This window comes from Amblyomma maculatum, chromosome 7 (assembly GCF_055883805.1).
Source record: "Amblyomma maculatum isolate TAMU_Amacu chromosome 7, ASM5588380v1, whole genome shotgun sequence".
In the NCBI taxonomy this organism is placed as follows: Eukaryota; Metazoa; Arthropoda; class Arachnida; order Ixodida; family Ixodidae; genus Amblyomma; species Amblyomma maculatum.
The window spans coordinates 55,079,650-55,104,675 of NC_139350.1; the positions used below are offsets into that span (position 1 = coordinate 55,079,650).

Genomic DNA, 25,026 nt, shown 5'->3' on the forward strand with positions numbered 1-25,026 from the left:
GGATTATACTTCGAGGTTCCTCATTTCTATCTGTTTTCGTCGGCGGAGAAGTGTGACAGACACTGCACCTTTTCTTTCCTGTAAAGCAATTTGAAACGCCGCTGATTGCTGCTTCCCTGCGTATGCTTTTGTATGCTGTGTGTGCTGCATTCGAGGAAGCGCCCAATGAAAGGTGCCGCACGGACACCTGGATTGGATGCTCGGCGGGGTCAACTCCGTATATGAGTGAATCCCTTGGTAAAGACATTGGTCATGACCGGATGTGACGTCATGAAGAAGAGAGTTCCAGTTATTAGGCGTGGCCAGATGTGACCTCATGATGACATCACATCTGGTCATGACGCCACATTCAGACATGGAGGAGGACGTTACAATCTCGCAGCATCGCGCGGAATCTAGCGAAGTAGTGTGACTTCTCGCGGACGGACACTCATGACCCTAAAGACTTTCGTCTAAAACTTACTGCATTTTGTGCAGAACTGATGTGATACAGAGAGACAGTGGCGTTCTACTGGCCGCGAGGGTAGTTAAGCAAGTAGTACAGGACAGCTTTCGATCTACTTTTTTATCCGTGAATTATTTCCTGAGACACGCTGCCGTAACAGGTTCAATACTGAACCTGTTACTGTTAGTGAAGGCTGCTTTGGTCTGGTTTATGGGTCACGCCCCAAAGCGACTCAGGCCAAGAGGGACGGCGTAGTGGAGGGCTCCGGAAATTTCGACCACCTGGGGTTCTTTACCGTCTACTGACATCGCACAGCACACGGACGCCTTGCTTTTCACCTCCATCGAAAAGCTGCCGCCGAGGCCGGGATTCGATCTCGCGTCCTTGGGAACAGTAGTCGAGCGCCGTAACCACTGCGCCACCCCGGCGGTGTAACCAGTCAAGGTACTGGTTCCATTATTGTCTATTGGATTGCGCGCTTTTCTAGCTCAGCTCACTTTTCCGGGATGCCCGAACTCCGACATAGAAAGCTTCGTTGTCAATATTTGCTATGCCTACGGAAAAGGCGAAATATCTGGCAACCTTGGCGCCCGCCTCTGTTCGCGAGACATCTTCGATGTCCAGTGTTGGAATTATCACATCAACATTGTTTTGATGCGATTTGGAACTCCAAGCCTGTTGTAGGGGAGTCAAATAAACGCCTTATCACATCTCTGGATGCTGTTCCTGGATCTACAACAGCAAGCATAATTTTGTATATAAATTTTCAGGACTTTGATAATCTCATTTCCTGTCCAGCCTTTGTGCGCTGATTCTTAATCTAGCCGTAATAAACGATTACCTTGACACGCCACCTTTTTCATGAAAACATTGGATTGTCAGTGACTGCTTGTTCCGAGCTTCAAACGAAAGACAAGCGCAGTCAAATATAAAGGACGCTTGGTGCCTAATGAACCCATGTTGCCTGTATTATAGATTTATTTTTGCTCCAACTGGCATCGAAAAAAAAAAACAAAACAAAACCTCTCTTAAACTTCGCCTTAGGAGTAGAACGTGGTAGAGCGTTTTCCCTCTTTTTCTCTTTTGACATCAATAGATTATCGATTACAAACCTCGGAGCAGGTTATATTGCATGCCATACAGCACCGCCGCTGTACTCAACCACGAATTACACCACACAATATAGTACACTGTACGTGGTACTCTAGTATAAATTTCATTATACGACGTACTAAGCAACTCAGTAAAACATGCATATTAAATTGCACGACATACTAAGCCACTACAGTATTCACACACCTGCTACTACGTCACACACCACAGCACGTTCACTTGGTACTCTTCCGACAAGCACCAACGGGTCGTTGGGACACACGCTTAGCACCCCGTCTGGCACATAGAGGGACTGGGTTCAATAACCTCAACTTGCACCCTTTTAATTTATAGATTTATTTATATTCTCGGAAGCACTAAAATTACAGGAAACTCCTCACGAAGTTTGACTTTATTTGTACCTTGCCGCTCTTTGCTGATTTTATTTAAGGTTGCTGCTGACAGCTATTAGTCATCGTTGCTTCATTTTCGGGGTTTCGTCATATTGAGCTCCTTAAATAAGTCTAGTACCATGAAATTCTCACAGGGACTAAACGAGACATAACGGGAACCCCTTGCTGCAACTAAAAGTATTAGAAGAGCAACTGGATTTTTGCGGCAGTGAAATAAAAGCATAAACCTCTAAGCCAACTGCTCGTCTCTGACCAACCGCTATGTGCGTTACATTGACCCAGTCGTTGCAGTCTAGCACACCGTAGTTGCGGTCTATGAGAGTGTCTCTCATATATTTTTGTTTCTGGTCATGATTTCAGTACTAGCGCATGTAGTTATCAGTTAAAATGCTCGAAAACAGTCCTTCAGAAGCTTTGATTATTTTAGATTCTGTATTTCCCCTCCAGGAGCTAAAGTATTTTTGTTTTCGTGGTCCCTTGTTCATGCTCTTTTTTTTGTTGATATTACATACACTCTAGCCAGCTCCGCAAAATCAATGTTCACTCGAGAAAGTACTAAACTGAAGTCACTTGTCAGTCGGGCCATCTCTGAGCCACCCGCATACTTTATAGACGCCCTCTGCGTGCAGTCGATGTGGCTCGAGTGGGATACGTGAAGGGTAAACTAATCCATGGGAGGACCGGTGCGCAGGCAGTATGGTAGGAGAAGTGCATACTGTACAGTGTTCTGGAGATGCGTGCGCACGCAGTTGGCGATCAACTGTTTGGTCATTGGCTATAAATTTGTTGTGGCAAGGAACGTTGGTCGCTCGGTGGTAAATTACCCTTCTGTAACCGATTAGATATCCACCAAGGCCCGGAAATACACTTATAATGTGCTAATTATGTGTGAGCTGTGTGAAATCAGTGTACATCAGAGAGCACCAAACGGTACGGATCAGTATAGAAACTCTGTAACTTCAATGTCTGTGTTAGTCCATCCCTATATGCTGAAAGTAAAACCTGGTATACATTCCGTTTTCCTGAAGCGGTACTAATACTCACTGCAAGGCTCCCCACGAAAAGGAAGAAAACAAATGTGTAAACAAAAACACACACAAAAAACGAATGGGACACATGTTTTCATGGGAAGCACGTACAAGGAAGGTGAGCTGTATGCGGCAGAGACAACCTTGGCCAGAAGGCACTGCGTCGACATTCCGCCATCGTTTTTCATGGAGAGATGTGCAAAAGTCACGCAGCCGCATCGCCTGCTGTCAGCAGTAGTTCAGAGTTTGCTTGCGAGCGCGCTGCACGTTCGTCTTTCTTTTTTCCAGTCCTCGACGCCGTAGCGAGAGGTAAAAAGAAGCAGCCATGCATGATCGAGTTACGCTCTGTTTACAAATAAATATAGAGCTTTCGACAGTTTCTTTAGCGGCTCAGACGCAAAGAAAGATGATCAAATTACTTTCTACGCACTTAACTAGCGTTGAGCAGACGGCGGGCGGCGATGACGTGCTTTGCAAGGCCCGCTGCACGTAACTACTGTCAGTCACCGCGGGCTATAATTAACTGCGCTGACCTCGAGAATGCTGCTGAAAACGTTTGCCGTAAAAGAAAGTTTAGAGGGCCCCTTTTAAGTGAAGGACGATAAAGGGATGCCGCCGTCTCCTGATTCGTTGTTCGCTCTACACACGGTGCCAGGAGTACCCATTGTTTATACACGCGTCGATGGTACGCCTGGGAAAAAGGGTTGTACTATTCTTTCCCTTGAATGGCAGAAAGAAGGGCCACTGATCCCCTACTTGGCATAGCAGAAGATGCTGTGCAGACTTTCTGACCCATCTGCTCCTTTACCACACAAGCAAAGTCACCTCGAATTCCCAAAACAGCCACATTTGTCTCATCTATAGAAGGACGGCACAACGTCTTGCGTTTTTCACACTGAGTGCGTTCATTCCGCTGGTTTTATTCTTTGGCCTCTCTGCTAGCTTGCTCAGTTCTCTATTCTAGCGAGTCTGAAACTTCGACTATTGTTTGGGGCGAATACTATACTTTTGAAGCAGGCTTTTCAAGCGTTGGCTCAACTTTTCTGAACCTTAATGTGTAAGTACCTTCGTTTCGATGTAACTGATAAAAGTAACTTTGTGCAACCACCACATTAACCTCTACTTATTCTCCACCGCATTACAAGAAATACCTGCAATAAGGAGGGCGCGCATTCACGAGCCACGTTTCAGACCTTCTGCAAAACGAAGTCGCTTGAACAATTGTCTTAAGAAATTTAAATTTTTAGCCGTCAAGAACAGGAAACTATAGAAAGAATTCATAAGCCTCTTCCTTAAAAATTTCATGCCACAACAGGTTCCCTGAGGGTGTACTTGTTACTTGACATGAACGATTCGCTATAGCTAACATGAGGGTCGCATTATACCAGAAAACCAAGGCATCAGAAAAGTAAGTAGTCTCTGAAATTTAACAAAATAATTGCGTGCTATTCCACGCTACACCTCAATTAATACACTTCAGGAGTGCATGCGTGTTATTCAAAATTCTAATATCATGAATGCGCTAAGAAAAAAACAAATAAAGGCTCTAACTAAAGAAATATTTATACGTTCTTTCTCACGTGGTAAGCACCCACGTAGCAGCAGCGGTGACATGTAGTGGGTATAATATAAACCTCTCCTTCTTTGAGGATCTGAGCGTAAGCATTTGCATTTGATATCGATTACTATTCAATTGTGTTATCATGCATATGGTGTAGGTCTGGTGGATGCAAGCAACGAAGACGCTATACCGCTATACTTATATATATTTTATGCACGCTGCGAGCCAATCAGAAACACAAAAACAACCACGCACACACAGAAAACAAAAAACAAAAAACAAACGCAGCCACGGGAAACACGTGAATACGGAAGCTACGAACGCAATTGAGGACACACAAAATAAACAAAAAGAACAAGCCGCGTGCTTTTTATTTTGGGAAAACGAGCCTATTGATGGGATTGCAAGTAGCTCGTGTGCATAAAACAATGTCCCACTCTATTATTTGCTATGTCTAAATGGAAAAATTAAATCTTAACCAGGGATTACGGTACCCGGTAAGGTGAATTTTGAGGGCAGCTTTTGACGCGTTTTGAATACGCCCTATATTAAGCAAACAATTTAAGAGAGTTATTTAGGTACACATTGTTACATAGCACAATTACTTTCCACATGCACTTGTTATTCAAGTTATACTCATTTCAAAATCCTTGTTTGTGATGCAGCATGTCTTCTGGTCGGAGATGTGGAGAGATACCTGAACGTGCAACAATAATTTGGGCGACACTTAAATTTTGCTTTTAGAGGCAGGACGTGATAGCGTTAGCGGAGGACCCATACCCTGCCGTTCACCAGGCTGTTCTGGACGTCACTATTCCGTATTACCACGCAAGGTTGCCCAAAACAGTGCAGTACCTCTGCCTCAGACTTCCCATAGCGACTTGCACTTGGGGTCCACCTGAGGCACCCTATACTGAAAACACTGAAGCTTCGTCTTTGAGAGTAGATTGCGATAGGGTTTTTCTCCATCAAGATCCCAACGATGTCATCTACCAGAACATTTCCAGGACTTCTGCGGTCTGAATGACCATGACAAGTCGCGCCAGGCCGAGTAAATTTTGCGCCCCCAAGTCGTCCAGTGCCAACTGTGATAGGGTGGCCCCCTACTGATCACGCCGACGGTCACGGAGACTTTGGCGATGCCGCTGAAGCTAAGAGCATATTCGCGCAATATTATTCCAGTTTTAGCGCTATTGTCACTATAAGAAAAGTTAAACGAGAGAACAGAACCATGCACCCGCATCACGCCCTGTACTGCGCTTCCCTCTGGCCTCGTAGGAGCTCCGCTCTGTCCTGTTTTCCCAGTGCTTGAAGATTATTCGTAGATGGCACTCTTCCTGTAAAGACACCCTTTCAAACTTTGAATGCTATGAGGACGCTTCCAATGATAGTGACGAAAGAACGTGGTCGAAGGAAAAGTGTTTGATTGGTCGTGCGTTGAAGGTTGCAAAACTCATCTGAGGTTTCCTTTTGCTAGGCAGTGAGTTGCTGTTATCTTTAAATTTTTACGCTAGCCCGTTTTAGTGCTGCAAGTGCCTTATAGCGAGATTGAAGAAAAAAAAAAAGAACATGCGCATTAGAAAGAGTGAAGTATGGTCGCTTAAACGGGGTCCGCATGCCAAAGTGGCTGTATCCTGCGCTCCAAGTCAGCGTCTTGGCAAAATCATGTTCACGGCTAGTATTTTTTTTTTTAATTCAAACTGCTCTCACTGGGCATCAGCAGTAAATGACTCTCTTTGTCTCTTTCTGTTACACAGAAAAATAAAAAAAAAATAGCTTCTAGCCAGTTTCTTTGCAAGTCCGGAAGTCGGCCAATACAAAAAAAAAGCAAAAATGCAAAAATGTTAGGTAGAGTTTACTCCCAGTTTTCGCCCATCGCTACCAGCATAAGACCTCACATTCCGGCTACGGTGGCGCACGACTAATGTATCTCATATTTTGTTTTTCGCTAGACACGTCTTCTGTGTTTACAAGGGATTGTGGTCAAGCGTAAACATCTATCCCTACGTTGTTCACGTACGTTCACAATCACATACAGAGCTTATTTGATATTTGATTCACGTTAGAATAGAGCGCGGCCGACAGCCTTAGGGATTCTACAGATAATCGTGTCGAGCGTAAGCATCACAGTTGCTACCCACCCAGTTCAGTTGCTGTTTTGTAAGCGAGGGCCCCTCCGGGAACAACAAGCCCATCAAGGTTGTCTGCCTGCCTGCCTGTATGTCTGTACACGCAGCGTCATGACAGCACATGGACGCATGAAAAAAAAAAACAAATTCCGAGAGCACTGTGGAATAAATTTCACTGCAGAAATGCGAGATCCGGAGCGTTGCTCCGCTGAACATGGTGCGTCACGTGGGCTGTTATTGTCATTATCAACTTAATGCACCGTCATTATCATTGCTGCTGTCATCATTGTCATCATCACTATTTGTAGCATTACTTTCATCGCTACTATTTTATTATGATGTGACGGTTGGTTAAAGCGCTGGGCTGGGGATCTGTGGGATAAAGTTTCGATTCACGATAGAGAAATGTTTTTTATTTTTCTGGTGACGTCCTCAGGATGATTGATAAGTGACACATCAGCGCACAGATCTGAAGCACATCTCGCGTACGGAATTTCGTTACATGAGCCTAGAAAGGCGTTCGCCTTAAAAAATTGTTGCCTTTGCCAAGGTTCCTGCCGCACATTCGGCAACAGGAGTAGTAACCATGAAGGCAACAAGCGTCCTCCCGAACGAAGTTGTCTACCTCATGCGAAACTTTGTTTCTTACCGTTCATAAAGATAGTTCATTTATGCGTCACGTATGAACGAGCGGAAATGAAGAGCTGTATTTATTAGCCTCAAGTGGTATTTACAAATGAATCCTCAACTTGGTTTAGTAATCAGGCCCAGGAAATGCATAAGCATGTATAACGGCATGAACACTGGTAAGCCGAAATTTGTACGGTCGCAGATTTTGTGCGGTATGCAGCGGCCCTTGTAGAAAATTCCTAAAAAACGGTAGCAAAATAGCGCGTATATAGTACAAGCGCCATATAGCACAGGAGGAACGACAGAGATAAACGCTCTGTAATTGTATGCTGTTAATTGCAAGTGTAAGAGTCCACCGAGAAGTGAGACTGATAAAAGCGCTCCGCTTCGCCTGCGGCGTCACTGATTGCCGCCACGCTGGTATCTCAAGGCGAGTGGTCACTGCACTCGTAATCCTGCCTCAAAGCTATGAGGCAAAACTACTTTAGCCAGATGCGCTCCATGTTGTGTTACGCTGTGAATTTACCTAGCGGAATGCTTGAGCACCTCGTAAAGCTCTCTAACAATTTCTTACCCAAAATAGTTTTCCCGGGCGTACTGTTGGGAGAACAAGCTTCATTTCCACACTTTTAACATCGCAACTCAAAATTACAAACCCTCAAAATTAGAAAATTTACTTAATACGCTTTGTTTATTAGCGAAATAATTAAATCATTTGCCTTTTCCTGGTGCCCGCTGTAGACTTTACCACAGCCTCAGGGCTAAAATAAATATTAAGCAAGTTTCTTGTTCATGAAAACTTTTGACTGTCTGCAAAAAGAAAAACAAATGGTGTATACCGGTTGGTGGCGGGAGGTTTATGTTTGTTTCATTTTCATGTACATTAGACAATAGTGCAGAGTGGAAATTTTAAAGTAGCAAGTCCTATAATTTAAACTGACAGTGAGACGTCTGGTCAATAAAGAAAGCGCGTAATTAAAGACCAGAATCAGAATTTATTCAATGCAATGACGAATACAAAGATTTGGAAAATACAGGAGGAGGTCCCAAAGCCAATTGCTGCACAGGGGACCTCTTTTACAAGCATGCAAAACAAAAATGATTCAGTACAAACAACATCGGGTGAAAAACTGCAACTGTTATGTAATATAAATGTAGAACACAAATACAAGATGTCGTAAATATAAACAGAACATAAATTGGGAACATGTTATATAAACGTAAAACAGAGGAAACGAATGTGGGATAAGTATTTGGTATCAATGAAAAAAAAAAAAAAGAAAAAACACATATAGCGCGATAGCAGAAAAGTACGAAAACTACGCTTAAAAGCATGAATGTTAGATGATTGCTTTATTGTGAATAGTACTGAATTCCACAAAAATGAGGCAGATAAATTAACTGTGGATTTGCCGTAATTGTTTCTGGGTTTTGGGAGTAAAAAATTGTTTTGGCATGAAAACCGAGTAAAAATACGTCGCGGGAACTGGGTACTGTTAATTATTGAAATGGGAAGTGATCCATTTATGAATTTAATTATGAGAATGCCAATGGAATAATGAAACATGAATGACACTCCAAGGATGTTATGAGCTTGTAGTAAGGGCGCAGCATTGCACAAATGGCTGTTAGAAGTAATGATGCGAATGGCTTGATTTTGTATGTGTTGTAGCGGTGCCATGTGAGTTCTGTATGTATTACCCCAAGAAGAAATACAATAAGTAATATGGCTATGGATGAAAGCATAGTAGAGTGAAATGCGCGTGTGTAAATTGAAGTAATTTCGCACCTTGATGAGCACCCTTATGCCGTATGCTGTTTTTTTTTTTAAAGAGAGGATATATGTCTGCTAAATTTTAAGTGACATTCAAGATGTATGCCAAGAAACATCGCATGATCAGTGGCAAAAAGTATGTGAGAGTTAAGATAAATATGTGGAGAAGCAGGAATAGTCTTGTGAGGAGATAGAAGATGCGAAAGGTATATTTAGATGCATTAATTGTAAGCATGTTATTTCGACACCACGTTGCTAAGACAGCTTAAATAATGCAAAATTATCGCCAAGCACGAATAACAAGTACGCTGTATGGAAATATATATATATATATATATATATATATATACAATAGCAGATACAATGTTATCAAGGTATAATAATAACTGTAATTATTTGAATTGTAGTGTAGTAATCTTCGTCATCATAACTACTGGCATGAAACGCGTTGCCGTTCAGCGCCAGAACACAGGAGCGTGGTTGGGATGGGCGGCGATGACGATGTGGTCTCGTCCGGCATGGTGGAAGCAGAGGGCAATGTACGGCTTCTTAGTTCCAGGGTGGAGGGGAATGTACCCAGCAACACCTGCACCAATTGTAGGGGTGTGTTTATTAAGTCAACCCAGATGGATCCATCCGCTGAGGATGAACTCGCAGCGGAGCGTCAGGCGTAGCGAAGCATCAAGACAGCGACCAGCTTCTTCGTCATCGAGTGCGCCAGCACGCGATTCATGCCAGTGGTTATGATGACCAAGATTACCACACTACAATTCAAATAAAGGTGCCAAAAATGCAATGCATGCAATAAAATGTAAAAGTAGAAGGGTCAAACCTCCTATAACAAAACCTTTTATTACGGAAGCATGGATATAACGAATAAAAAGCGATTCCGTTTAGAAGCTCACACGGGAGCTCATATATATGCCCTTGAAGAAAGTATAAACAATATTCATTATACTCAGTGCGCTGATTTCGCTTTCAGTATGCTATTTTGTGACGGTGCCAAGAATGTCCGTACCGATTTGGTGTGCGGAACTAAAAACCTCTGCCATCCTCTGCTTTGTCGAGCACAACGCAAAACACACGGAAAGCTTTTCCAGCCTTATACAGCGCCTGTCCGTAATATTAGTTCTTAGTTTGTTATTGGGGTCAACGAAACACCTCGGAAAAGCTCCAGTAAAACAAGCCCAGCAGATGCAGAGAATGCACGTTGTAGTTCGCCATAGGCTTTTTGTTTTATGGTCTGTATCAGATGACAGCATTATTGGCCTCCACTATGTTCTCGGGAGTTGACAGCGGAATTACGTTCACCATTGCGCCTGTCGCAGAGGGCAACCAATTTATTGCGCGCACTCTTTAGCTGCCGTAGCGATGTCTGGTTGCATGCTCTTAGTATCCGGGCGCTCTACATAGATCGTAAGGCACAGTCCCGGTGCATCTTGCATTTAAAAAAAAAAGGGGGGGGGGGGGGGTTGCGGAGTGGCGCAGTGTGCTTGCATTTTTTTCTGGCGCGCACTTCTCGCAACACTGCTTTTAAGGCTGTAGGGTTTCTATGTTTGTTGCAAGAGCACCTCCTACCTTTGTTGTTTCACGCAAAGCAACCCTGTATACGTGATCGCAAAAAAAAAAAGGCATTACATCAGAAAGGAATTGTTTTCCTTGCTGCCGAGAAGCTGTGTTGCTTGTTTTTTTGTTCTCTTTATTCATTACCTCTGGAACTAGACCTTGCCATTTCGTTTCGTGGGATTCCTCGAGAGCAGCCGGAAACGGTCCTGATCGCGGATGAAAATTTCGTGATACTCTATATTGTTATCGGCGTCTTAGGGGTCTTACTGGGAAGTTCGCTGCCGCTCTTAAATGTGGCGTGGTTGAGAGCGTATTCCAATATCTGACAATCGCCAAGTGCATTCGCAGATGTCTGCAACGCCGAGTTCATTTCCTTGTGGGAACCCCCGCAATTGACAAAACTGCCACTGTTGTCGGGCAAAACCTTGGGTAATGCCGTGATACTACACTAACCAGAAATGGACTATAAGACATGCAGTTTTGAAAACGCTTGCGAGCTTTAGGCATCAAAGCATCAGCCACAAAATTGAGTAAAGGCTGAATTTCGTGGAAACTGTGTATAGTTAATGCTAGGGATGCCAAGGTGTATTGCTTTGCCCGGTTTTTTGCCTGAAGGATTCGAAAGTAAGATACGAAAAAAAAACACACAAAAAAAACTGACAGGGCCTTTATGGGGTTCCGTAATGCGCCATTACAACTTAGCTTTCGGTGTGTTGTGCAACCGAATGAAAGTTTGCTACTTTTATTCTGATCGAAGTATTGAGACGATCTTTACAATTTCACTTATCTTAACATTTATCCGCTTCTACTTATTCATTTTGAACCACACGTGAATGAGGACAGCTCTCAGAAGCGGTGCGTGAAGTGGTGTTGTCATCTCGTTACACATCACCAGTACCTCCGAAATCACTCTATATGACAAACAAGCTGGTGACGGATGCGCTGTACAAAATTGCAAATTAAAAAGAATGGCGGTGTATTCCGTGCTACGCCAGTGAAATACTTCAATACAGAAACGCTAAAATTCTCAACACGTTGGCCTCATCTATACACAAGAAAAGCGCATGTGTTCTATATGCAATGTCACTGCGTGTTAAAGAGCCCCAGGTGAACGAAATTTCTGGAGTCTTCTACCACGACATCCCCCATGGCCTAAATCTCTTTGGTACGTTAAACTTGATATGTCAGTCAAACCAAATCATACACAAGGAATCACATAGTAGTGTATACACATTTTTCGTTACGCCAATCGTAAGAACCAATTATGTAGCGTGTATGGCAATCATCTTCGAATAATCGTCTGCGAGAGGTGCCTAAGAGCCAGCCTTTCTTTAGTTACTTTCCAGGCCGCGGTCAAGCGTTCTAGGTGGGGTAGGTCAAGTAAATAGGACGCATCAGCATTGCAGAAAACGCATCTGCAGGAATTTCCCACACGCCATGAGCCAACCAGTACTAAAAAACTGTCACATTCGAAAGGAGAAATACTGACACTACATGCACAAACGAGCGTGTACAAGAGCATCAACGGTGGAGGCTACCAACACGCACTCGAACACAAAACAGGTAACAACACAAAGCGATATCACCACAAGCTGCAACGTTGTCAACGAGTCTGTGTTTGATGAGCTCTTCAAAGTGCTGTGTATTGATAAGCGCATAAAATTTCTCTACTGCGACCGCTTTTCGGAGGAAGCGAAAAGCAAGTCAGTGGAAAGTAAGGAACCCCATGTGGTCGAAATTTCGTAAGTCTTCAACTACAGCGTCCCTGATAGCCAGAGTTGATTCAGAGCGTTGAACCGCGTATACCCAGCAAAGCCAAACAAAAATTTATCGGTCTTAACGTCGAATGTAAAAGAAGGTTAGCACAATGACGTCAACGCCGCAGGGAAATTTGCAACGCGCGGCTGATGCGGCTGTGGTCTTTGCGAACACACGTGGCTCATTTGTTAGGGGCGTATTGTTAACAGCAGCGCCCAGCTTATTATCTGCCGCTCCGGGAATATGTCGTTAAAGATAATCACTTTTAGTTGCTGCTGTACGGTGTCATTTATATAAACCTTGCAGGTTTTCGTGCGCTTCGCTGCATACGAAATTCGATGCAGTTTATGGCAGCACTGATGTCGTTATGGTTGCACTAATTGCTTGGAAGCTAACAATTAGATGAAAATTTTTTTATGCATAAGCTTTTATGGCCTGCATCCCGATGCCAGGGGTTGTTTGGAGGTGTCTGCTGCTACGGCAGTCACTTGTGTGGAGGTTCGCTAGGATGTGCCTATGGTTTCAATCTTTTCTTTCGACTTCCTTGTGTCTGCAAGCGGCAGTGATAATGGTCCAGTTGGAGGTGGTAATTTTCGCCTGGTGTGGACGAACGGACAAATAAACGTGAAAAGGTAGTCGTTAAATGCGTTCCTTCATTAGAAACGCGAAAGTATGGTCCTCGTGGCAGCAGCGTCGTAGTCTCTCTCGTTGTAAGATGCCACATTATGCGAAGGAGGAGGAGGAAGATGAGGAGGAAAGGCAGGGAGGTTAACCGGTAAAGGAACTGGTTTGTTACCCTGCACTGGGGGAAGGGGGTGAGTGGATATAAAAGTTGTGGGTGAGAGAGGGATGGGCGATGACAGTACAGTTACATCACAGACATGTCACATCACATCACTTCACAGTCATATCACGTAACATAAAAAATCATAGCCTTTCGATCAGTCCTGTGCTTTTTCATAAAGCGGAGCAGTGCCCGACATAAATATAAAGATGCACTTCAACTGAGCTGTGTGAACGTGCTTACATTGCCTAGGAATGTAACGTGGCTGTCCAGGGATCCAAGAGTCCCGGTGGGTTTGATTCCCATCTCAAAAGAGCTCCACGAGTTGGCCACTCCTGCCAATTCGGCCATATGACACGTGATCTCGTTACGTCATGCAGAACGCCAACACTAATTACGAGTGTGTGGTATTTGTGTCGCTGCTGCGCGATCCTGGAGGTCTCGGGCGTTACAGAGCGGCCCAGTGCCTCAGTGGAAGCTCCAGGGATAGCGCAATAAAACGCGCCTGAGTTGCCTAATGGGAGCGTGTCTGACTCGCAAGCCAAGGGGGTGGCTTTCCGTGACAGCGCATATTATTGTCTGGGAAAGCGGTGTGTACCAGCTGACGTCGGCAGTAGGAACAGCAAGAAAAACTGAAAAGCTGCCTTTAGGGTGCCTGCCCACATTTGTGATTTTTCTCTTCCTTTCAAGTTAGTTTTCGGCTTCTTCCTCAGATGTCAAGGAAGGAAAGGCTATTTCAAGTTGAACCCTACTAGTAACATTTGCCGAGTTCCGTCCGCTGCACGTTTGTATAGTGCTAGCGAGGTTTCGAGTCAAATGAGAAACTATTCGTTGGGACGTGTTATCCGAGATTTAGCAAGAAACAACAGAACAGTAAGATGACTGGAGAAGGAAAGCGTGTTTTATCTCCTAGCACTGCATCCTCAACGAAGCTCGTCTCACTAACAAAGCTCACTCCGCTGCCTGAGGGCCCCATCGTTGCACCAGCGAACGCAGAGGACTGAAAACGAGCTGGGTTCACTGCACAGCTATTGGCAGACCAAGGCCTATAACTCGCATAGGAACTGATATTACGATGCTGGCGAGCTAGCAACGCCCAAGGAAAGTGCACGCCATCGAACAGATCCCATGCACGTGGCTTTTGACTTTTTGAAAAAGCGATGAACAGATTCTGGTAATGATGAATGAACTGGCCTTGTTTGTTTTGTGGCGTTTAACGTCCCAAAGCGACTCAGGCTATGAGAGACACCGTAGTGGAGGGTTCCGGAAATTTCGACCACCTGGGGTTCTTTAACGGGCACTGACATCGCACAGCACACGGGCGCCTTGCTTTCCGCCGCCATCGAAAAGCGGCCGCCGAGGCCGGGATTCGATCCCGCATCCTTGGGAACAGTAGTCGAGCGCCGTAAGCCCTGTGCCACCCGGGCGGGGTGAACGAACAGGTCTTAACCTTATAGAGCCATATTTGTGTCATATTAAAAGAAATCATTTGCCTGAAAACGTACAAGAAAATGTAAAGACAGTCTTAGTGTTGAACATAATAGCAGCACTTCACGTTACTCGAATACGGGACGCGGATGTTTTTAACACTTTTATTATTCTGATTTCAGAAAGTGTTACAGTCGATTTGTACGGAAAGAGACGCGAGCTTCCAAGGAAATTTATGAATACCCTCAGAAAACAGTACGATTGTGCATGATGATTGGGGTTTCACATTACAAAGTGACGTCTGATATGAGGCATGCTGTAGTGAAGGCCCCAAAATCAATCATACAGGCTTTTCTACACGTAACGACATCGTCAAGCACAATGCCAACTTGTGTTTTGTCGTTATCGAAGCGCGGCCGCCGCGGCTGGGATCGAAATTGCTTTCTTGGGCTGAGCACCGACAACCCTCACCACTCAGCCACGCGGACGGGGCACAGAGAACAGTGGCTGCGATAGTTGGTTAGAACGGTGTCTACCAACACCTCATAGAATTGATGCAACGGTGGTGTTATCGCTGCAAAATTACATTCAAAGTGTGCTCAGCAAAAAGATAAGCAGAACAGAGAAGAGGCGTGTCGATGGAAAAATCCGCCAAGGTGACGCATTAGCCCGTACACACTCGATGCTGAATGATGTGGGAGTAACCTTTTTTTACACGCTCATTTTAAAGCTCGTTGCTGCGCCGCGTGATATGTCAGTTTTCCTTGTGCGTGATTAAATTTACCTCCTCATGCTTCTCTGCGCCGTTTTTTATGTTTGTTAGCGGAACATGCGTGCAGCTTTCGGTACTTTTCATAATGCCACGCTACTGTGAGCGACTCTTCAGATCGACATCACATAATGGCGATAAGAAGAAAACCAGCTAGAGGTACGTCACGCCAGTACGCAAAAGTTTTCTCAGTACTTGGCTGTTCCCTTCACGAGGACACACTGCCAGTTCAGCCATCTCGTTGTTTCACAACAGATGCGTGATGTATAGAACTCTTGCATGCCACTCACATGTGTAACTCATACGCACATTCCTTTTCTATTTTTGGTGGATCTCTAGAAACAGGCCAAAAGAAAATTAAAAGAAACATTCACTGGCACTCGCAATTAACGCTTAGAACGTTAATTTTTTTCCATTTGTCGTAGCGTGCTGCAAAACTGGAACATATTCACGTGGGTGATCGCGCAATTGCATCGTGTTTTTTTGCCAACATATTGTGTATCAGGACATGATGAGAAAAGCGAGGAATGATACGCTCGCTCTGGAGCTTACGCTGTGCGTTCGTGCGAACTGTCGCAAATTTTCCCCTTTATCGCCACTGGCATGCAGCTGGCATGCCGAAGACAGTGGCGGGCTGAAAAGGGAAGCCGTAAATTTTGCAGATTCACAGAGTGGCTGATTCTTAGAACCTTCAGTCTGAAGTGGGCCACCCGCCGCGCACGCCCTAATGGCCAAATGCGACCAGAGCCCGTGTGTGGGGCCCGCTCGCCGTAGCTCTTTTCTCGCGTCGTCCCTAAAAACAAGAGAGAAAAGTTGGTGCATTCAGGGTCGCCTTTGAACCCCTGGCGTCGACACGTGGCTTCTAAAGGGCCGCCGGCAAAATTTATGGCGACCGTTCTCAGCCCTCCGCTGTCTTCGCCAGCACTTGTATCTTCCCCGAGCGGCCAGCCGTCCGCGGCTAAGCTCCGTCAGATGTCGAACTTAGACCGATCCACGCGTGGCACTTTCACGCACTTCCAGGAAAGGCTCCTTGTTTATGTGGCAAGCATGACAATGTTTTAATAGAACGGTGTTAATCTGATTCGCTCGTGGTTGTATCACAAGGATTATCAAAGATAGACTTTGTACGTGCGTCATATGACTTGTTATAAATTATGGTTGCAGCCTTTTTTCTGCAGATGGTAATTTTGCACAATATCGGGTCTAGTTGGGACCCATGCCTACTTGTTCCACGCTAATGTGGATTCGAAAAGAGAAGTGCATAAAAGTAATTCTATTCATTTTGTTAGAAAGCAACAGAAGCGTGTACGTACCTACTTTCCGAGAACGTTTATAATGAACAAGATCATTATATGCATTCCACAACATAATTTGTTCAAAAAGAACACCTAAGGTACTGGTACCATATTTCTGGTACCATGTCTATGGCTGATTAACCAAGGTGCAGGACAATATTTGAGTTAATAGTGTCTTATTTCAAGTAAAACGATTATTTTGTCCTCCAGACGTTTACAGTTAGCAAATTAATACGACTGCAGGAGTTTAATACATGAAATGCTTCACTCCTCTTTCTTTAACTACCAGGAGTTCGCCCTTTATTGATGATTATTACAAGTATGACTTTAAAGACAGCAAAGAGCCTTTGAAATCACAATACTACAAATTTTAATGGCGTGATGCGATTTATTTTGTTAAATCCTCTTGAATACTCTACGGAAATTCCAAATGTGTTACATTCATGCTCAAAACAGTCCAAATTGATTTCTTTTGCACAACCAAAGCACTTTATGCACAACTTTTATCTGCTGACCCAAATTTAAGGGTTTCAAGATGGGATAGTTTAGTCCAGAATGAGCTCATTGTAACATGTGCTTATTTCAACAGCTTTGAAAAATACAGAAAATATGCAATACTGGCCGGTAACGAGCACCCAAATGACCCTTAAGCCTCTTTTTTTACACTGCGACTTTGAGCAGTGCGAAAGGCAGTCTCGTTTAACTTGTCCTCAGATGCGACAAAGCGTTCTTGACGAAGCACTCAGGATTTGACTCAGGCATTGTTCGCAGAGTGGGCAAGCCAGAAGCTCCCCTTTAATCCGGCGCCGCGGGCCTTCAGCATGGCGGCTGGTTGATCTTTCCCTTTCCAAGTCGTTGCTCGTAGTGGTAAACACGGGTGGCCCAGGGCAATGCACTGTGGAGAGGATTTAGTCAGCAGCAGCAGCGAGGATAGGGCGGCGGTGTGCGGGAGATAAGTGGGAAGAAAGTCTCCCAACAGTAGAGTGTTCGGCACCCTCACCGGAGAAAGAGTTTCGCCATGCCCTTTGTATGTTTTGATTTGTATTGCTAGTGGGGCCCTTGGTTAGAGGCTAGCCCATCTAGCATTTTTCCTTATTGGACAGTTGATGTGTGGGGCAGGACTGTGAAAATGACCGCCCCTATTTCTTTGTTTTGTGAATGTGTAAAATGAGACGTGATCCAAGAGAGTTGAGTCCAGTCTGAGCTGGGGCTCCATGCGTAGGCATGTAACGCGGCTGTTCTGCTTAGGCTCTAACCAGTTAGGTCGAAGAGTAAAGTAGCGCAGAATGTTATTTTTGTAAATTCATTTCATGTTCCAGTTTTACTCTCTCTCTCTCTCTCTCTCTCTCTCTATATATATATATATATATATATATATATATATATATATATATATATATATATATATATATATATATATATATATATATATATATGTGTCATGCTGTAAATACGTGCTCTACCATCATCACCTTCAAGTACGCCTCCTGATCTTCCCTACGCCGAACTACATAACAGGAAGGGTTTAAAGAACCTTCTGATAAGGAATGAACAGCATAAATTCTACTCCCACTGAGTTGCGCTGCAAAAAAGTAAGTTGATCGTCACTGTCTGATGAAAACGATTCCCGCCGACAAGTGCCGTGTTGGAGCAAGCACGAAGCCGTCGCTCACTTTCCACTTGAGTAGCCTGAATGAAAATATGCTTCTTGGTCGTGGTTCCAAGAGCTTCACACTTGCTTTTTCGTTCTGTTTGCCACTAACAAAATGAACTGTATGAAGCAATGCTAGGGAAGCAAGATAGATATTTCCTTCTTCAAACAGCATGGCCTTTCTTCGTTTTGACGGTGTCCGTTACTGACAGTTCGCACCTTGCCTGATCATTCTGAACTTGTGCAGAAGTTCCCCGTGTAACAAGTCTTATTTGATTTGCCTCTTCCTTTCCTGAATCACTCAATACAAGAATGATTACGTGAATTTCTTTTATCATTGGTTGGCCCCAAAATCCTTGAAGCAATGGTCGTAGTGGCAGCAGCATAGGGCGTCCGTCCCCTTATACTCAGAAATCCAGCTTTCTCAGACCTCGAAATGTTTTTCTTTTTGTTAAACTGCAGTTGATCAGCTCCACTAACTTCTTTAGAAACAGAAATAGCTTCCGATTACAGCGAACAAATGGATGTAGCGCCAACCTCTGGCTTAGCCAAGAGCGCGGCCAACGGACGGCCGCTGGAAGAGGAAAATAAAAACTCATGCTGGCGGTGGCCCGTTCTATTCTCGCCTACATCCGTGTCAGCAGTCTCATCCTTCGCTCCTGAGGTCGTCGGCCTAAAGGTCCTGATGTCGTCGGCACATCGCGTAAGGAAAGCTCATCATCGTCACCGGCTCGTGAGAGCGCGATGCTAAACGTGCGTCGGTTGCCTGATGTCCGAGAAAATGCAGATTTGCCACAAACTCCTGACCGAGGACGCGCGCTGTGACTGCGGTGGAGTTGGACACTGCAGTCCTTGTTCCTTCTCTTGTATCTTTGACCAAACTGCGGCGTCAAGTGATCCCAAATTACAGAGTGCTAGGTACCATCTCGCACAATACAACGGCGCTCGTGTAGACGCGCTGCAGTGCGTGTTCTCGCAATATACACAAGGTGTGGGTCCCTAAATATGCGAGCAGGTGACCTTGATGTCACGCTTGCTTCTCGCCTCTGAAGCACAAAGTGGAGTGAACGCTTCGCGTGTGCTTCTTTTGGACGAGACACAGCCGGACACCGCCCCGCACCGTGTCTGGCGCAGCATACCTGGCGTGTGGCACTGAGAAGCGACAGCATACGACACACATCGAGTTAGTAAATAGAGCACATTTGCCTGCACATGGTTGCAGTGGTTGCTCGGGCCCATTCGTGAACGAAACTGTGGCTGAAAACTCAAAAGAAGCTGTGTTATCGATTTTCAGTATTTGGTGTTCAATTGTTTGTATGTGAAGAGTGTACAGCTCTACTCTATCCTTTTTCTCTGCCACACCTATCTTCACTTCCCCTGCTTATCGCCGGCATATGCATTTGTAGAAGCTCGGGTTCTCAACAATATTATCGCCGTCCCCCGATTGACTATGCCCACTGCGGAGCAAAGGCGTCTTCTATATCCTTTCAATTAAACCTCTCCTGTACCAGATGCATCCAACGGATCCCCACAAACTTCCTTGCCTCCTGCGCCCACATAGCTTTCTACCGCCCCCTGCTATATTTGTGTTCTTTTGGAATGTAGTATTTAACTCTCAACTATCATCGGCTATTGACTTCGCACTACTTTTTCCGCCAATGCCGATTTCTTCTTAATTTGGAGAAATATATCGACTTGGGCGTGTGGAGCTATAGCTAATGGCTAGTGGACTAGGAATAGTTTCGCATATTCGAACATTGGTATAAATACCGAATGAATCTACTCGTCTTTTTTCTCTGGCCCTCTCTGTTCTCATCTTGTCTCTTAAGGTCTCTTGTCTCTTAATTTTGCACTTCTTAACGTTGCCTGTTATGGTAGTGCAAAATACCTGGATTAAAAACATGCTTACGTTGCTGCTGCTGCCGTTCCCAGCCTTGAAGGTTTTGTGATTTTTTTGCGGACATATGATATCGGCAATCACACCAAGGATCTTTCCCGGAGGAAAAATATTACCGAGATTAGCTGTGAAGTCATCTATCCTTGCAGTGTGCCGAATTCTTACTTTATTCACTGCTGATTTCAACTTTTTACAGAAGCTTTTCAATACCTTTTCATTATGGCAGGATGTCGGCACGTATGTCATTCCAACCTTCAGTGTGTACACCTTATTAAGCCTAAATATTTTACCTGCCAATACCTCGTTCATGATGCAGAAATTCTCTATGTTGCCAACTATAGCATCATGAATGAAGACTCTTTAACCTAGACCTCGACTATCTGCTAAGCCACGGCAGCTTGGCCACTCTTATAGCAGCCTATATGCCCCTGTTGTCTTATCCTTACTAAGCCTTAACGCATCTTTTAATACCAGCTTGTTGCTCAAACAGAACCACTAGACTAGCCTCGCTGGAGACATCTTCAGTGTTTAATAATAATAATAATAATAATAATAATAATAATAATTGGTTCACAGGAAGGGAAAGGCGCAGTATCGGTCACACTTGCTCTGTGGACACCTGAACCGCGCCCTAAGGGAAGAGAGGAAGGTGAGAGTGAAAGGGGAAAGAGAAAAAGGGGAGTCGTAGCGGAGGGCTACGGAGTATTTCGACCGCCTGGGAATCTTTAACATGCGCTGACATCGCACAGCACACGGACGCCACTTCGTTTCGCCTCATCGAAACGCAGCAGCCGAGGTCGGGTTCGAACCCGGGTGCTCCGGTACAGTAGTCGGGCGTCTTACCACTACACCACCCCGGCGGGGCCATTAAATCTTGCAGGTTTAATTTTCAATAATGGCGTGCCCAGAGTCCGTTATTGCAAGCGCCCTGAGCTACGTCATAGGTGCGACCTTGTTGAGCTACTTCACAGCCGCTAGAGACTTAGGGTGAAGGTTAATGTGTTCATAAAAGATACTGCGGTCAAAGAACCCCTGGTGGTCGAAATGTCCGGAGCCCTCTACTACGGCGTATGTTATAGCCTGAGTCGCTGTGGGATGTTAAACCACACAAACCAAACCAGTATTACAGCAGCTACACCAAATTTCTTCTGGTGAGGGAGTGGGTTGTGGGCTGCAGAGATGGGCATTTGACCTCCAAAATTTTAACTTCACCAAAATCTCACATAAAATTTTGAGATCTTACTCAACCTCAACCTCACCCGTTGAAGTTGAGGTCTAATGAGGCGCTCGCACCTTAATTTTCCGGGAGCTACGAAAAACCTCCTTCAATCTCACCTCAAAATAGTGTAGTAAAGTTTTGGTCGTTTGCTAGGCCTAAAAAAATAGAAAAAAAGATATAGGTCAGTAAATAATTTATTAAAATTGTAATTATTATTTTTCTGTTCAGAATTGTCAGCCAGCCAAATTGATAATGCCCAAAGTTTCCATGTCATATCCTGCTCGTTTTGCTAGCTGTGACTCATATCTGTCTTGCTCTTAGTGAAGGTAACGATTTTGTGTAGGCTAAACCAAATATCCTTGGGATAAATCGCTCATAGCGATTGTCGCCTGCCCCAGTATATTACAAGTTGGCAGCGCACAATGTGGCGATTCGTGATCTCCGAGAGGCATTTTAGAAGGAACAATTGTCTTTTTATTTTTTGCTTCAGGAAGAAATCAGCACCAACAGCACAAACGTGTCGTTTTGACTTGCAAGTCCTGGCTGTATATAATCCTCCGGGGACTCATGTCATGCTTTCTAGGCGCCAGAAGAGGGATTTTCTTTTGTTAAATGAGTGCCCATGGAAAGCAGTACACTTCCATATGTTAGATTATTCGAAGAATGTGCTATATCAGGAAAAAATTGTTGTTTACTTTTCGCTTGCAGCTTTTTTGTGCTTCATGACTGGCGCTATCGTTCCTCTTAAAATTGTTAGATAAATATCAACTGACTTTGTATCAGTATTGTGAAGGTAACCGATAATATTCGAAGCATGATGTCGTTCACCATTTAATTTTCCACTACAAAGCGCGCAATTCTTCACAAGTACGAAAAAAAGAACTAATCTTTGTTTCTATCTCGTTTTTTCTTTTTGGTATAAGGAAGTTAGTCCTCGGCCACTAAAACCCTCCCCAGGAACGCCACTGGCTGCAATGCTGTAGCTTATAAGCACGATCAGGGGGCTCGTTCTTAAATTTTGTGCGTTTTTAAGAAAATGTTTTAGAAAAGAAACACGTTTGGTTTAAAATCGTAGAGAAAAATTAATGGACTGTTTTTCAACCACTCTACTACTTAACGAAACGCGTTTGACCCTAATGTGAATACTTATAATTGTCTATTTGCTTCTAATTTTCTAATGTGAAACCTATATCTCTGCAACTTGGAATAAAGCTTATTTTTTCCCATCCGCACAAATGATGTTCGAACAAAAAGTATGGTAACGCCATTTGTTCTGCGGCCCTCGCACCAGCCATAACTTAGTGCAGCAAGAGAGACTGAGCAAGTACTGTGAGTAAGGCTGAGTAAGGCTGAGCAACGAGACAAAGAGCCATGATGTACCCTCAGCACTGCGTCATGTGGAGCCGCGGGCTGGATTGTATTTGTTTTCAAAGAAGATATGCAGTCCCGAGTGTAAAAAATCTATGCGCTGCACAATCTTCGGTTTGGTTTGGTTTGTGGGGTTTAACGTCCCAAAGCGACTCTGGCTATGAAAGAGGCCCTGTTGAAGGACTCCGGAAATTTCGATCACCTGGGGTTCTTTAACGTGCACTGAGACAATCACACAGCCCACGGGCGCCTCGCTTTTCGCCTTCATTGAAAAACGACCGCCGAGACCGAGCTTCGATCCCGATCCCGACCACTGCACCACAACGGCTGGTTGACCCGCAGCAGTGGTGCAGCGGTTATGATGCCCGTCCACTGTGCTTGAGTTTCCGGGTTCGATCTCAACCATCGGCGGCTGCGTTTGAATGCGAAACGGAGTGGCGTACGTGTGCTGTGGGATGTCAGTGCACGTTAAAGAACCCCAGGTGGTCGAAAGTTTCGGAGCCTTCCACTACGGCGTCTCTCATACCCTGAATCGCTTTGGGACGTTAAACCCCTCAAACCAAACCAACCACGGCGGGTTGTACCATATTCAACCTAGCGTTACTGCACTTTTTTATTTCTGAAGAAACTGTGGGATTTTGTGAGCTACCATATGATTAGGTGCAGTGGTGGCGTAGAGGTAGAACATCCGCCTCGTATGCGAGAGGACCGGGGCTCGAATCCCGGTGCCGCGCCATTCTCCACCGGAAAAAAAAAAAAAAAAAAAACCGCGTGTCGATGGAACTGCATAAACAGGTCCGGGGTGCGACCTGATGCCGGTGAACACCTCCGGCAACGCACTCCCTCACCAGAACAGGCGTTGGCCACCCTGGTGCAGTAATTGGCCGCAACCTCCCATGATTAGTCCTACCCCGGCCCTCAGTCACCAGCGGCCGCGGAACAACACACCACGGCGGCGGTCAGACCTTTGACGCAGCAGGGGGTGCTAAGAATTCCTGGCTCCGCTGGGCAGGCCGCCATTGGAAACTGACTCTGGCTACGTTTCACGCTAGAACCCTAGCTAGTGAAGCGAGTTTATCAGTGCTGTTAGAGGAACTGAAGTGCATGAAATGGTATGTCATAGGGGTTAGTGAGGCTAGGAGGCCGAATGAGGCATATACTGTACTGAAGAATGGGCATGTACACTTTTATCGAGGTCTACCGGAGCGGCGAGAGCTATGAGTAGGATCCCTTGTTAATAAGCACATGGCGGGTAATATAGATGAACTCTATACTATTAACGAGAGGGTGACAGGCATCGTAATTAGTCTTAATAAGCGGTATAAACTGAAGGTTGTACAGGCCTATGCACCTACATGTAGTTATGATGTCCAGACAGTTGAAAGCTCCTACGAAGATGTAGAATCGGCAATGCGAAAAGCAAAAACGCAGTATACTTTACTAATGGGTGACTTCAATGCCAAGGTGGGAAAAAAGCAGGCAGGAGGCCAGGCAGTATGTGATTATGGCATTGGTTCTAGGAATAGCAGGGCGGAGTTACTAGTTGAGCTTGCAGAGCGCAATAACTTAAGAACCTTCTTCAGCGAACGAAGGAACCGGAAATGGACGTGCAAAAGTCCTAACAGGGAGGCTAAAAATAAAGTTGACTTCATACTATGTTCAACCCCCGCCATTATGCAAGATGTAGAGGTAATCGGGAAAGTGCAATGTAGTGATACACAGGATGGTTAGGTCCCGAATTAGCCTAAATCTGAAGAAGGAACGCAACAGATTAGTAAGAAAGAAACCCATCAACGAATTAGCGCTGATGGGGAGGGCAGAAGAGTTCACGATCTCGTTGCAGAATAGATATTCAGCTCTAACCGAGGATGACGACATTACCCTAGCAGCAATGAAAAATAATTTCAGAGATATCATTACTGAGTGCGCGGTAAAAGTAGGCGGTAGGGTAGTTAGAGAGGATACCTAAGGAGATGAGGAGACGAAAGATTTGATTAAGAAACGCCAGAGTATGAAAGCTTCCAATCCAACAGACCAGATCGAATTGGCCGAGATATCAAAGCTAATTAATAAGCGCAAGGTGGCTGATATAAGGAAGTATAACATGGAGAAAATTGAGCATGCTGTAAAGAACGGGGGAAGCCTTAAAGCGGTGCAGAAGAAATTGGGCATAGGCAAAAACCAGATGTATGCGATAAGGGACAAGGCATGCAACGTCA

At 44.8% G+C, this 25,026-nt stretch overlaps 1 protein-coding gene across 1 annotated transcript in view; it reads right to left on the minus strand.

Annotated features, from left to right (window-relative positions):
- LOC146183236 (tachykinin-like peptides receptor 86C) overlaps positions 1–13,531 on the minus strand; it is a 179,441-nt gene extending 165,910 nt beyond the window's left edge. Inside the window, exon 1 of the mRNA XM_084608349.1 lies at positions 13,424–13,531. Within this exon, the coding sequence (XP_084464475.1) occupies positions 13,424–13,531 (108 nt within the window). The remainder of the gene's footprint in view (positions 1–13,423) is intronic.
- Between the last annotated feature and the right edge of the window lie 11,495 nt (positions 13,532–25,026).